Source organism: Bos mutus, chromosome 8 (genome assembly GCF_027580195.1).
Source record: "Bos mutus isolate GX-2022 chromosome 8, NWIPB_WYAK_1.1, whole genome shotgun sequence".
NCBI lineage: Eukaryota > Metazoa > Chordata > Mammalia > Artiodactyla > Bovidae > Bos > Bos mutus.
Window position 1 is genome coordinate 59,699,495 of NC_091624.1, and position 15,312 is coordinate 59,714,806.

At 39.8% G+C, this 15,312-nt stretch overlaps 1 protein-coding gene across 7 annotated transcripts in view; it reads right to left on the reverse strand.

The window, feature by feature from the left end:
* Nucleotides 1–1,479: 1,479 nt before the first annotated feature.
* GCNT1 (glucosaminyl (N-acetyl) transferase 1) overlaps nucleotides 1,480–15,312 on the reverse strand; it is a 46,025-nt gene continuing 32,192 nt past the window's right edge. For 5 of the 7 annotated variants that reach the window (XM_070375743.1, XM_070375746.1, XM_070375744.1 and 2 more), the window contains 2 exons: nucleotides 7,119–7,254; nucleotides 1,480–5,875 (listed from right to left, as the gene is read on the reverse strand). In XM_070375743.1, the coding sequence (XP_070231844.1) occupies nucleotides 4,449–5,735 (1,287 nt within the window). In that variant the 5' untranslated portion in view covers nucleotides 5,736–5,875; nucleotides 7,119–7,254 and the 3' untranslated portion in view covers nucleotides 1,480–4,448. Of the gene's footprint in view, nucleotides 5,876–7,118; nucleotides 7,255–11,008; nucleotides 11,064–15,312 lie in introns of all 7 variants that reach the window. The other 2 variants (XM_070375748.1, XM_070375747.1) reach the window with 1 other exon arrangement.

Sequence of the window (15,312 nt, forward strand, 5' to 3'; positions counted from 1 at the left end):
ACTTATATTTGAAGGATGGATTAATCTGGGCAGAAGGGTCATATTTAAAATATTTACCAGCTAGGAGCAAAAATTTTTTTAATCTACTGAAGTATTTTATTCATCAGGTCCCACACATATCTTAAGTTTGTCTATACATTTTACAGAGCTTCTTGCCATGATCAAAGATAACCTATTCCCCTAACATCTTAAAACAACTTTTTTTTTTTTTTGCTTGAATATGGAAAAACTGGTTTTTGCATGTGTGGCGATATTCGCTAATGTCTTATTAATTTCAAGTCCAGATTCCCGAGCATTCAACTTGGACTATCATCTGCACTAATGAAAACAGCCTTTTCTTTCCCAATACTTATAACTCATTTCTAGTTTGGCTTTTATTACACTGAAAAATAGTAAATCAATATTCTGATGACAAGCTCTGAGAACTTTAAGCATATATTAAAATTAAATCCTTGACAAGCAGACTTAAAAAGGATACATAACGCTCTCAAGCTTTCAAGAAAGAGCTGAGGTTAATCAACTGTGCTACATTGTAGAGTCTGTTTCATCTAAAACAAGGCTAAAAATTATGTATACATATAGCTGATTCACTTCATTGTACAGCAGAAACTAACACAACCACTGTAAAGAAATTACACTCCAATTAAATAAATGAAATAAAATGGGGCTAAAGAGCACCCAGAGTCAGCCTGGTGGCTCAGACGGTAAAGAATCTGCCTACAATGCAGGAAGACCCAGAGTTCGATTCCGGCGTCAGGAAGATCCCCTGGAGAAGGGAATGACAACCCACTCCAGTATTCTTGCCTGGAGAATTCCATGGGCAGAGAAGCCTGGTGGGCTACAGTTCCTGGGGTCACCAAGAGTCAGACATGACTGAGGGACATTCATGAACAGCACACAGAAGGGTTTACCAGATCAGGTGAGGAGACATCTGGAGCTGGCACTCAATACTTGGGGAGGGGGGTTACTTCCCTTTTCCCTCTGGTGTGCTCTCCACATCCAGACCGCATGTAACAACCTGTTAGTATCTACGGTCACTGTTCCTCAGCAGACCTAAGCTTTCTCAGCAGATATAAGCTGAAGCTAGTGACGCCCAGAAAGTAACACTGGCTATTAAACTGCGTTCTTCTAAAGTTCCCTGTCTAGCTCTTTTGGCATAAACTGTGTTACACTTTTTACCATGACAATACCCTCTCTCTCAGACATTTCTGCCTAAAGAATAAATTTTTATGTTTTGAATAACTACTCACACAAAACCCTTGTTGGTTACAAACTATCAGATCCAACTACTAAATTTAATATTGGGGTGCTTGTAGCTAACAAAAAAGTAGTAACTTATGTAGCTAACAAAATAAGACTAACTTGTGGAGACAAGGCACTAGTTTCTGAATAGCTGATTTTAATGGTGATATGACTACTTCCAAATGCATTCAGTCACACTCATATTCAAAAGAGTAAAACCCACAGTAACCACACATGTCATGAAAGTCTTGCATTTACTGATTTATTTTTACCATAATGAGAAATGATTTTTACTTTTCTAAGCCAACTAAAAAAGTTCAGGTCAGTTTACTCTACTGGTGAAATGAAGTAAAACATGCCTTCCTCCTCCACCAAATGACTACAAAGGAAAATCCATGTATGTTCTTTCATTTAAGTAAATTGTACTTGAATGACACAAATATCAACACATGTTTAGAGACAATAGTAGTAGATTTTCAAGGCTGAGTGGTGGGTTACCATGCTCTGAGAAAAGCCTAGGTAATCGCCTGTCAAGGAAGAACCATTTTTGTTAACTCTTATTCTTAACATGAATCTTGATCAGCACTTCATTAACTAGAATACTTCCATTTAAAAAACTGCAGTTTCTGTACACTTAAGGATTTATTTGGGAACACAATTTCTAATAATTCCCTATAAAAGACCTTAAATGACAGTAAAAGAAATTAGTGTTTAATAACTGACATATAGAAGTTTAAGTAATTTATATTTGCCAAAGAACTTACACTTCTGCTCCTCCTGAATGTAGTATGGGTTTCCTTTTGAAACCATCTTCTTGACTCTTCCAGTTCTTGTCCCACTAGTATGAATTTCATTTAAGTTATGTTGAAAAGCATAAAATGAAGAGTCCTAATGGCTATATAATCCCTGTAAAGCTATTAGCAATAGGGTAATATTCAGACACATTTAAGTAAACTTTCTAGAAAGAAAAGGTACCACAGTTTCATAAAAGACAGTGGGTCCAAAGTTTTAGTGTGGGGCTTGGGGAAATGGATTCTAAAATCATTGTTTTTATGTCTATGGGGAGGAAAAAACCCCTCAAAGCTGCCAATTTAAACATTAACAAGATTTAGTCACACTACAATAAGAGCATTGCTCTGAATAAAAACTTTAGATATTTATAAACTTTAACTTTCAATTTTCAATTTTGTTAAATTAAAAAATCCATACAATTGAAAGCACATAGGCACGAGGCTAACAACCAGTGACTCCAGGTGAAGGTTATATAATGTTCACTGTACCATTACTTTTAGCTTTCCTGTAACTTTGCAAATATTCCAAATAAAAAGTGAATAGTAGTCAAGACACCACGAGTGAAGTTAAGAAAACACAAGACAGAGACATGAAGTATGTCACTGAAAATCACGAGTTGTAGAGTTTTTTTTTTAAAGGCCTAACTTACAGGTAAAACTTTTCTTCTAAAAGAGAGCATGAGAGAGACTCGCAACATGCATTAAAAGAACAAGATGGTTTAGAAGTCAACAGAGACAGAATGCTATGCATATAACGCCCTCATTGACATCACGTCTTGAATTTTCAATGTCGGTATATTTTTCTTGGTCCAACACTGGCTGCCATGTTAAATCATGCAAACCATAGCAATCCACTGACTTGCATGTTTACAAATGATAGTCTCCCAAAGTGTGAAACTTTCATTCAGGAGGGTTGGTATAACAAATCTCTCCGTAAGATAAAACTGTTTCCTAACTCTATGGAACAAAATGTTTTCTCAGCTGAATGCCTGAACACTGTGTGATATTATGAACTTCCCATATACTATTTAAGTTGGCTAAGTTTTAACAATAAAGTTCATGAATTTAATTCTTTTTTGACATCTCAGGTAATGATAAAAACTTCCTATGTCCTATTAGATCTTTGGCTGAATGCTATCACCTTAGAAAAAGTCCAAGTTGGTGCTTTTTAAAAAATCTTCATTTACTTTTAGAAATGAGATAGCAATAGCAACCACAAATCTATCTTTTGGTGAAAAGTAGAGTAAAAACTATATGCTAAAAATATCAACACTGAGACAATCTGTCTCAAACCTAATGCTCCCCTTTAGGATTCCCAGGCCTTCAAGCACACTAGGTGGTACAACAGACATCTTTCCCCTCCTCATAGGTTCTGAGAGAGAAGGGAACTTACAATGCAAAAGCTAAGGACTAACCAGTGGGCCGGTAACTTGAAGAAACAAGCAGTGGGGAAGCCAGTTCCTTTCAAAGGGTGACAGAGTGGCAGCTGGATGCAAGAGTCTGGAGCATGGACACAAGCTGATCCAAAGAGCAATATCCTTAATTTCTGGGGATAGTACAGATTGGTGCTTTTTAACACTCATTAGAAATTGTCTACATATGACTCTTCACCCTTTCTTAGTTCTACAGGCCAATTACTACCAAACATAAGAGACTGAGGCTGTAATATGGGTCACTATGAAAACTAGTTTATATACAGCTGGATAGCAGGGTGTGGGGAGACTGGAGAAGAGAGACATTTGAAAAAATTGAGTGTTACTCTGTAGACACTATAACAACCCAAGATACCTTAACTTCTTAAGTAACCTGATTCACAGAATCAACTAGAAACTGCTTTTTCTTTTAAAAACACATATACATTGTTAAAAGCAAAAATGAGAAATATTCACATTCAGTCAAGCCTGTTTTTTCAAGTTCCCTGAGATGGCATATATAGATACACAACATAGCTCAAAGTAACAGCAGAAAGTCAATCATTTAAAAAGATCATTTAGAATACAGTCAAATTTCTTTTTCAACAAACATAATCTACAAGATAAATTATATCCCGATTGAGTTATTGCTATAAATCTATTCAAATCAGGAAAATCCCTCATATTTAAAGCTCTCCAAGTAATTTTGGCACAAGTCAAATCTTAGAATTCTGAGTTTAAAGTCCCTGAGCTCTTTAAAAGGCTAGCTTGCCTTCAGCCTCTTCTCCAGCTACCTTCCCCTACAATGCCTTGCAACCTGCCCAAGCCTCTCATTAACTCTAAGTCCAGGCTTAAGGATACAGCCTTTCTAACTGACTCTGCTCTGCAGAAACCATGCAGCTTCTCTGGCTTGAAGAATCCAGTTGGATTCTGGAGGCGGAAGAATCAAATGGGGGTAGATCTCCTGCCTCCTTATTAATATTTCTAAAACTGCCTACAACATTCAGGGTTTTAACGTCTCCAGGGCTTTATGCCTCAGATGCTCGTCCAAACACTGGATGGCAAAGAGGTCAATGTCCGTGTCGAATTTGTTGGCAAACAAGTGGTGCACGTGCAACAGCCAGTTCAAGTCACCAGCTCCGAAAACGCACACAGAGCGAACGTGGACGCCGCTGCACGGCGGGTAGGGGGCGCCCTTGGAAACGTCTCCTTCAAAGTACTGCCATTTAACAAACCTGGCAATCGCTTGCATGTCAGACGTGTCATACTTATAGCTTAAGGACAATGACCCTGGGACTTCGGGGATCCTCTGAATAGTGGCCCAGAGATACTCGTCTGGGCTGTATGTGTCTTTTGCCCACTCCATAAACTTTTGTATATTTTGGTTCTGGAGCACGTACTCCACATATTCCCTACTGACCACAAAATAGGCACTGCCTGAAAACAGAGGTGTTTCAAGAGGTGGATGTATTTTGTCAGTCCCCATGTTTGTCAGCTTTCCATTCACGACTTCATAATGCTTTTTCCACCTTTCTTTCTTATGGGATGGCATTTTCTCTGTTTCTAGGTTGTTCTCGCCCATCAATAGCTTGAGCTTCCTGACAATTTCCAGGTTGGTTTTAATAGGAAAATCCATACCGCAGAGATTTATCAGGTACTTCCAGCCTGCATTCATCTGGTAGAGGTCCTGCATGCAGTTAAGGTCAGCCTGAACCCGGCTCCAGGACGCATACACCACGCTCTCCAGCTGACTGGCGACAAAGACATTACTGAAGCAGGATGCGATGCCAACAGCTGCAGCCAAAAAGGATTTCTCTGATTTTGCATCCACGTGAATACAATAGAAATTCTGAGGCATATAGATGGCCCTCAGGAGCCTGTCAAGCATTTCAATTTTGTGATGAACCACTATAGAATATGCTATTGGAAATCCCGCCTCTTCTTTACTAAGTGGTTCTGTAATATACTTGCGCTTCTTAATGAAAGAAGCACAATCACCAGTCATGTTTATGTAGTCATAGTTTGTCCATCGAGCGCGCTTTTTAAATTTCACTGTTAGACTCTCAAGCTTTACCTTTTGGATTTCATCTACATCACCCTGTAGAATTTTGGTGCAATTAATATTACTACTAGGATTCTCTTCAAACAGCTCCAAATGTCCAAAATTTACAAATTCAGTCTTTTGATGAATTCTTAAAACAGTGAATGTGACCACCGAAAAAGCAAGAAATAAGAAGCAGTATTTAGTGGGAAAAGAAAAAAGTTTCCTCCTCCACAACTTCCTCAGCATTTCAACAATTGGGGACTTGGCTTTATTAAGGGTAGTCTTTCAGGCTTCAAGCAGTACTGATTTCCTCTCTGTCGTGGTCTGGAGATTTGTCAGTTTGCATTTATCAAAAGTGCAAAGGCATCTTGAAATGGACGATAGCACTAAGAGAAAAATAGAAAGGGTACACACACATATATAAATAGAATCTTTTACGACATCTTCTCATCAGGTTCGAAAAGTGTCCTCTTTGCTATGAGGTCAGAAGACAAAAACAAAGTGGGTCAATCCGAGAAAAGTGTTAAAGGAAACCCATAATCTCTAGTATTAATGCCAGATTATCTTTTTTAAAAAGTTGAGTACAAGGATATGCTAGAATATCCTATAATCAACACTTTACCTCTGAGGTATATTGAGGTGCAAAATACAGTTGAAGACCTAGGCTGTAATTATTGAATTCTCCATAGGGTGAGTTTTGGTGTTTATTTTGCAGGGGAGGGAGGGGTTATTGTTGCTTTTTGTTTTCTTTGGTTGTACTGCACAGCATGCGGGATCTTAGATTGAACTGCACCCCCTGAGTGGAAGCACGAAGTCTTAACCATTGAACCACCAGGGAAGTCTCAGTTGGTGAGTTTTTGATCCTGGGCCAGTGGTAATTAGCACCCCTTGCCTTGAAATTGTTACTAATCTGGGTTTCTCCAGACACATCCATTAGTGTCCATCAGTTGGCATCAGCAGCCCCAAATATTTGAAGAGATCAGATCCATTCTACTCTTCATCAACTTAGGAGTGGGGTCCACTGAAGGAGACATTCAGAAATGACTGTGGATGCTAAGAATCTCTGAAGGAAAAGCAGGTCAACTGGATTTTCAAAGTGGAACAGAAAAGTTCAGGTGAAACCAGATCAGATTTGGAACTGTTTTGGGTTGACATCACTTTGTTCAGTTCCATACCAGCCACCACAGGAAGAGAAAATATACACGACCCAAAATAGAGAAGCAGCTTTGTATTTCCTGCACTGGTTATACCAGGTTATAATAATTAAGCCTTACTGAAAAACAACACTCGTATGCAAATTGTAACTTATGAAAGACTCTTTGTCTGGATTCAAATTCCAGGAGCCTAACCCACTTTTATTATGGAAAATGTTTACAAACATACAGATGCTGTTTCATTTTCAAAAGTCAATTTTATTACTTGGCAACTGGTTCTAACAAAGAAAGTCAAATACTATCAACTCTCTCAAAACCAGATTTATAGAGATTTGCAAACTTTTTAACACCAGAATTAGCACTAGAATTTTTAAATGCTTATTTAGGAAATAATTTGTGAATATTGATAATACAAATAAAAATAACTGACCATCATTAGTACAGAATAATATTACAAAAAGTACTTAGACTTTACCATTTAAAATCAAGAAAAGTCAGGATCATTTAGTTCTGATTCCAGGTAACATCCTGTGCCCATGTAGAGCGCTTCTTATGCAGTCAGGTTTCTTAAATGTACCAGGCATCCAGCAGTGGTGTTATGTCCCATGAGTCTTTTTAAAAAAAAACACATGTGAAACAAAAAGAAAAATTTTTGAAGAGATTCATACGCCCACGTAAGTATACATACACACTCATAAAGCATACTGGTCTACTAATTCGACATATTCACTTTTTTCTTCAAAATGATGGCTGGTCATATTCACTTTTTTCTTCAAAATGATGACTATTTGATGTCTCTCTCTTAAAATTTTCTTCTCTCCAGTTTTTTTTTTTTTTAAAGTCTGTATTTGTGGATAAATATTTTAAAGGTTTGAAGACATCCTGCAATTTAGGTTGAACTTTAAAAGAAAACTCTGGTAGCATTTCCCAAAATGTGTGCCAAGGAACAGCTTAATAGTCCTATATGATTGGAAAAGTAGTCAACATACTCTATGCCTGCTGTGAGAATTTCCAGTGCTCACTGGCCCAGTGAAGACAATCCTACAGCTGAATTAGCTGCTTATCTCATCTTCTTTCAACTGTCTTGTCTATTACCCCACTCCAAATCTTTAATGGAAAGCAAACATTGAGAGATACGGTTAAAATACTTAAGCATCTTAACCATTAAGACATCCCCAACTATTATGCCCCAATCACTAATGCTGAAGAAGCTAAACAGTTCTATGATGACCTACAAAACCTTCTAGAACTAACACCAAAAAATGATGTCCTTTTCATCATAGGGGACTGGAATGCAAAAGAAGTCAAGAGATACCTGGAGTAACAGGGAAGTTTGGACTTGGAGTACAAAATGAAGCAGGACAAAGGCTAAGAGAATTTTACCAAGAGATTGCAGTGGTCATAGCAAACACCCTCTTACAACAACACAAGAGAAGACTCTATACATGGACATCACCTGATGGTCAATACTGAAATCAGACTGATCATATTCTTTGTAGTTGAAGATGGAGAAGCTCTAAACGGTCAGCAAAAACAAGACCAGGAGTGAACTATGGCTCAGATCATGAACTCCTCATTGTAAAATTCAGACTTTAAATTGAAGAAAGTAGAGAAAACCACTAGGTCATTCAGATATGACTTAAATCAAATCCCTTATGATTATACAGTGGAAGTGACAAAGAGATAAAGGGATTAGATCTCAAAGCCTGAAGAATTATGGACAGAGGTTCATGACACTGTACAGGAGGTAGTGATCAAAACTATCCACAAGAAAAAGAAATGCAAAAAAGGCAAAATAGTTGTCTGAGGAGACCTTACAAATAGCTGAGAAAAGAAGAGAAGTGAAAGGCAAAGGAGAAATGGAAAGATACACCCATCTGAAGGCAGAGTTCCAAAGAATCGCAAAGTAAGGAAACTTAAGAAAACCTTCCTAAGTGAACAATGCAAAGAAATAAAGGAAAACAATAGAATGGGAAAGACTAGAGATCTCTTCAAGAAAATTAGAGATACCAAGGAAACATTTCACGCAAAGATGAGCACAATAAAGGACAGAAATGGTATGGACCTAAAAGAAGCAGAAGATGTTAAGAAGATGTGGCAAGAATACACAGAAGAACTATACAAAAAGAGAGCTTAATGATCTGGATAACCCTGATGGTGTGATCACTTGCCTAGAGCCAGACATCCTGGAGTGCGAAGTCCAGTGGGCCTTAGAAAGCATCACTACAAACAAAGCTAGCAGGGGTGATGGAATTCTAGTTGAGCTATTTCAAATCCTAAAAGATGATTCTATTAAAGTGCTGCACCAAATTTGGAGAACTCAACATGGCCACAGAACTGGAAAAGGTCAATTTTCATTCCAGTTCCAAAAAAGGGCAATGCCAAAGAATGTTCAAACTACTGCACAATTGCACTCATTTCACATGCTATCAAGGTCATGCTCAAAATCTCCAAGTTAGGCTTCAATAATATATGAACCAAGAACTTCCAGATGTTCAAGCTGGATTTAGAAAAGGCAGAGGAACTAGAGATCAAATTGCCAACATCTTCTGGATCACAGAAAAAGCAAGAGAATTCCAGGAAAATATCTACTTCTGCTTCATTAACTACGCTTTGACTGTGAGGATCACAACAAATCATGGAAAATTCTTAAAGAGATGGGAATGCCAGACCACCTTATCTGCCTCCTAAGAAATCTGTATGCAGATCAAGAAGCAACAGTTAGAACCGGACATGGAACAACAACTGGTTTGACTTCCCTGTACCTCAGATGGTAAAGAATCTGACTGCAATGCAGGAGACCTGGGTTTGATTCCTGGGTTAGGAAGATCCTCTGGAGAAGGGAATGACAATCTACCCCAGTATTCTTGCCTGGAGATTCCCATGGAGAGAGGAGCCTGGTGGGCTACAGTCCAAGGGGTTGCAAAGAGTCAGTCAGTAATGAGCAACTGACATTACTACTACTACGTCAAGACTGTATATGGTCAGCCTGCTTAGTTAACTTCTATGCAGAGTACATCATGAGAAATGCCGGGCTGGATGAAGCACAAGCTGGAATCAAGATTGCCGAGAGAAATACCAAATAACCTCAGATGTGCAGATGACACCACCCTTATGGCAGAACGTGAAGAGGAAGTAAAGAACCTCTTGATGAAGGTGAAAGAGGACAGTGAAAAAGCTGGCTTAAAACAACATTCAAAAAACTAAGATCATGGCATCCAGTCCTATCACTTCATGGCAAATAGATGGGAAAACAATGAAAACAGTGAGAGACTATTTTCTTGGGCTCTAAAATCACTGCAGATAGTGACTGCAGCCATGAAATTAAAAGACACTTGCTCGTTAAAGAAAAGCTATGACCAACCTAGACAGCATATTAAAAAGCAGAGACATTACTTTGCCAACAAAGGTCCGTCTAGTCAAGGCTATGGTTTTTCCAGCAGCCATGTACAGTATGGTCCAACATGTTAGAGTTGGACCATAAAGAAGGTTGAGCCAAAGAACTGACGCTTTCAAACTATGGTGTTGGAGAAGTACTTAAGTACTCTTAAGAGTACTGCAAGGAGATTAAACCAGTCAATCCTAAAGGAAATCAACCCTGAATATTCATTGGTAGGACTGATGCTGAAGCTGAAGCTCCATTACTCTGGCCACCTGATGCGAAGAACTGACTCATCGGAAAAGACCCTGATATTGGGAAAGATAGAGGATGAAGAAGGGGACAACAGAGGATGAGATAGTTGGATGGCATCACTGACTCGATGGGCATGAGTCTGAGTAAGCTCCAGGAGTTGGTGATGGACAGGGAAGCCTGGCGTGCTGCAATCCATGGGGTCTCAAAGAGTCAGACACAACTGAGCGACTGAACTGAACTCATAGTTCAGGGCTTCCCTGACAGCTCATTGGTAAAGAATCCACCTGCAATGCAGGAGACCCCAGTTCAATTCCAGGGTCGGGAAGATCCACTGGAGAAGGGATAGGCTATCCACTCCAGTATTCTGACCTAGAGAATTCTGAATAGTCCATGGAGTCACAAAGAGTCAGACATGACTAAGCGACTTTCACTTTCAAGATATACTTATTAAACACTAAATGTCAGAACACTGGGGAAAAAGAGTATCATGTAGGTTTCTGGGGTGGGGGAATGGAGATAAACCACATGAAAAAGATTCAGAAGCAGAATGTCTTCATATTTCATAAAAGCCAAACAAAAAAGCCAGATGATAATGGAGTAATGCCTCCAAAGTGCTAAAAGAAATTAAATTCTAGATGAGAATTCTTAGAACTAGATGAACTATCATGTAAATTAAGGGTAAAATAAAAACATTTTACATATTAAGAGAGGAAAAGCTTCAAAATACTTACCCTTCTGCATCCTTTTCCAGAAAGCTGCAATGAACTTTGCTGAGCTCCATCAAAACTACATTGTAAGCCAAGAAGGAAGACAACATAAGAATCAGAAACTGTATCACAACACCAGAAGGAAGGAAAGGAAATACCACCGGGATGATAGTAAAGGAACCTTAGGCTGTGTGTGTAACAGGCCAACAGACAAACCCCGCACATACGGCCGTGGGAGAGATGTTGAATGGAAAGAAAAGGAAATGGAATAACTGATGGCAATAAGCATACTGAAAGCCCATTTGAACAACTGGCAGAGTTTGGGGGTGAATCTGTAATAACTATTTTGAAAACAAAGCAAACAAAGGGGGTTAGGGAGATAATTATTATTGACCCCAAAGAAAGTAGAATCACACAATGATGAAAAAAAATATCACAATGCAGTCCATGGGTTGGCTCGGAAAAGCACCAGTCTTAATAATGTAAATGCTGTTTTTCACTTGAGATTCAATAAAACAATATTAGGAGCACAGAGCAATGGGAGAGATGGGTGCTGAAACACAGGGGTTGTGTACTTTGCCCAGCATTACATAACTGGCCACAGCTGTGTGTTTAGAATTACACTGCTGTTCCAAGCAAAGGCCTCCTCCTTCTAACTTTATTCTTCTCCCAAGTGCTCTTTGTCTTCAACATGTCAAAATGGTAAGGAGCTAATCAAAAACATAAAGTAGAGAGAAAGGGTACCACCCAGTGCAAGCTTGTTTACACAGTGATAAACAGATAAGGAGATGCACGTAAGAGAAGTCCACAACTCACTGAGCATCAAATCTAGACCGGAATAATTGGAATAAGTAAGAAACATTAGAAGATTTCACAATGTAAAAGAAAAAGAAGTGCTAGAGTGGCACTTAAAAATCAAAATCTACTAGATATCACTAGCACATGCCTCTGTATTTTAAAATGAACCCAATTCTAAATGATGATATTCATCTCAATCACACATTAGTTTAATTTAGAGAACTATCACCATATAAATAAGACAACAAGGACTTCTCTTGTGGTGCAATGAATAAGAACCCGCCTGCCAATGTAGGGGACACGGGTGTTCAATCCCCGGTCTGGGAAATTCCACATGCCTCGGAGCAACTGAGCCTGCACGCCGCAACTACCGAAGCCTGTGCTCCACAACAGAGAAGCCACTGCAATGAGAAGCCCGCACCCCACAACAGTAGCCTCTGCTTGCCACAACTAGAGAAAGCCCGCTCACAGCAATGGAGGCCTAGAACAGCCAAAAAGAAAACAAAACGGTTCAGATGTATAAACTAAAAAAGAGAGAAGATAATGAAAAAAATGTGTAACAAAGTGAGCTAAATGTGGCTCAGGATATAGTCTTAATTTCTTTTTAATAATAAAAAGAAAGGCAAAGCAGGAAGAGGGAGGGAAAAGGGAATAAGAAATGTTTCACTATACATTAATATGATAACATATTCAGAACTTGGAAGCAAAAGGATTTATCATATTTACATGACAATTCACATACATACATACACGCCTTTAAGAATGATCAGAATCTTCTTGTTCAGCCTCTAATTACACCTGTGACTCCTAGTCAGAGATGGTGTCCATCAACAGATAATAAAGATGTGGGGGTGCATTTGTGTGTGTATTTCTCAGCCATAAAAAACGAATGAAACCCTGCCATCAGCAACAACATGGATGGGCTTGGATGCCATCATGCTAAGTGAAATAAGTTGAAGACAGACAAATACTGACATCACTTATATGTGGAATCTAAAAAATGCAACAAACTAGTGAATATAACAAAAAAGAAACTCACAAATACAGACAACAAATAAGTGGTTACCAGTGGGAAGAGGTAGAGAAAGGCAATGGCACCCCACTCCAGTACTCTTGCCTGGAAAATCCCATGAGCCTGGTAGGCTGCAGTCCATGGGGTCTCGAAGAGTCGGCCACGACTGAGTGACTTCACTTTCACTTTTCACTTTCATGCATTGGAGAAGGAAATGGCAACCCACTCCAGTGTTCTTGCCAGGAGACTTCCAGGGACGGGGGGGCCTGGTGGGCTGCTGTCTATGGGGCCGCACGGAGTCGGACATGACTGAAGCGACTTAGCAGCAGCAGCAGTGGGAAGAGGGGAGAGCCATTATAGGAGTAAGGATTAAGAGATGCATGCAAGCTCATTCAGTCATGTCTGACTCTCTGTGATCCCACGGACTGTAGCCCACGATGTTCCTCTGTCCATGGGATTCTCCCCTCAATACTGGAGTGGGTTGCCATTTCCTCCTCCACGGTATCTTCCCAACCTAAGGATTGAACCCACATTCCTGCAGCTCCTGCTTGACAGATTTTTTATCACTGAGCCATTTGGGAAGCCCCAAGGGATTAAGAAGTACAAACGATTAGGTAAAAAGTAAGCTACAAGGATACACTGTACAACACAGGGCATATAGCCAATATCTTATAATAACTCTAAATAGAGCATAACCTTTAAAAATTGTGGATCACTATATTGCACAACTATAACTTATATAATATCACGCATCAACTATATTTCAATTAAAAAATTAAATTAGGGACTTCCCCGGTAGTTCAGTGGCTATGACTCCATGCTGTCAACACTGGGGGTGGGGTGCCCCGGGGTTCAATTGCTCATCAGGAACTAGATCCTGCATGCCGCCACAAAGATTCCTGCGTGCCACAACTAAGACCCAGTGCAGCCAAATACTTTTTAATATTAAGTTCAAAAAAGTGAGAAAAAATAAAAAGATAAAAAGAGCTCTGCATTGGTTAGCTTTGTTAACCTTTTTGAAGGTTAAAGCTGACAGACATAACTGTCAACTATAATGAAAGAAAGGAACAGAATTTTAAAAGGTAAACTCTTTTTTCAACAATTTCCACCACAGTTAATTCTGGTTTAAGTCCAAATAAAACTATTATAGATAAGAATAATTCTGCCTGTTGCCTATTGTACCATTTTTTTCAGTAGTGGAAATATTTCACAAAAGAAGTACACACACATGTGTGTGTCCACACATGTGTGTGTCTGCATAAACGCATAGCTGGATGGATACATCAGGGTCCATGACCTGATCCTTCTGCATGAAGGTCCATGATCCTTCTGCAGCAGGAAGCTTTCAGTCTAGGTTGTCACCCTCGAGCTCCACTGAATACTCCTCTGGAGCTCAATTTCGCAGATGCTCCAAGGACCATTGTTCTTGTGGTCTCTGGAGGCTGTGACAGGAGCAAAATACCCACTACTGTGATTGATGCCAAGGTCATGTAAGATCTCAGAGGATTGGGACTCAAGCCAGGGTGCCTAAATGCAACCCTGAAGCATGGCCAAGGGAAGGAGAGGGAAGCAGGTAAGATCCCAAGGCAGAGGGTTTGCCAACTGCAGTTCTTTCTGCCCCCTGCACCCCCATGCTCTCGAATCACCTGGGAGTACCTGATCTCTATCTCTTGCCAGCTGTGCCCTTCCTGGAGGGTGGTCTCCGCTATCTAGCTGTTGTCTGTGACTCACTGCGGTGAGCTCCCTAGCTTCTCTTGAGAGTTCATGTTAAAACGAATTCCTGAGACCCCACAGTGCCTGCCCCTCCAAATTGACCAGGAGAAGCTCTCTGGGTCCCTGGACCTCATCTCCAAGCTCTACAGTTCAGGCTGTTGTCTCGTAGAATCCATCCTAGAGTTTTCTCAGGATCCAGCTAAGGAAACAAGGGCACTAGGGGACCTTCTATAAGACTGGACCACATTTCCTATGCATCTTGGAAAGGGTGCTTTCTACACGAATTAAAACCAGATGATGTGAGGAAGCGGAAAGAGGGCCCATGTCTCCCTTCTTCAGAGCCTCATGTCCTAGAATCAGGCACAGAAGGTGGCACAGAGAATCACAAAGTTATGTTTGTTGAATGAATAAATTCTCTCTCAAGTGAACTAGTTCCTCTGCTAGAAATTAAACACCTATCCTTTCTCCCTTTGGAATATCAGAGAAGAGTTCTGTCTCCAGTTCTCTACACTTGCTGCAAGGACTATCCTGTCTTAGAGAGTACAACCTAAAGAACATACTGTTTAAAGATGAAATGATGATAAATGATTGTGTATGTGTGTTAGTTGCTCAGTAGTGCCCAACTCTTTGCGACCCCATGGTCTGTAGCCCACCAGGCTCCTCTGTCCATGGAATTCTCCAGGCAAGAATACTGGAGTGGGTTGCCATTTCCTATTCTAGGGGATCTTCCCAACCCAGGCATTGAACCCAGGTCTCCAAAATTAAGGCAGATTCTTTATCATCTGAGCTACCAGGGAAGCCCCAG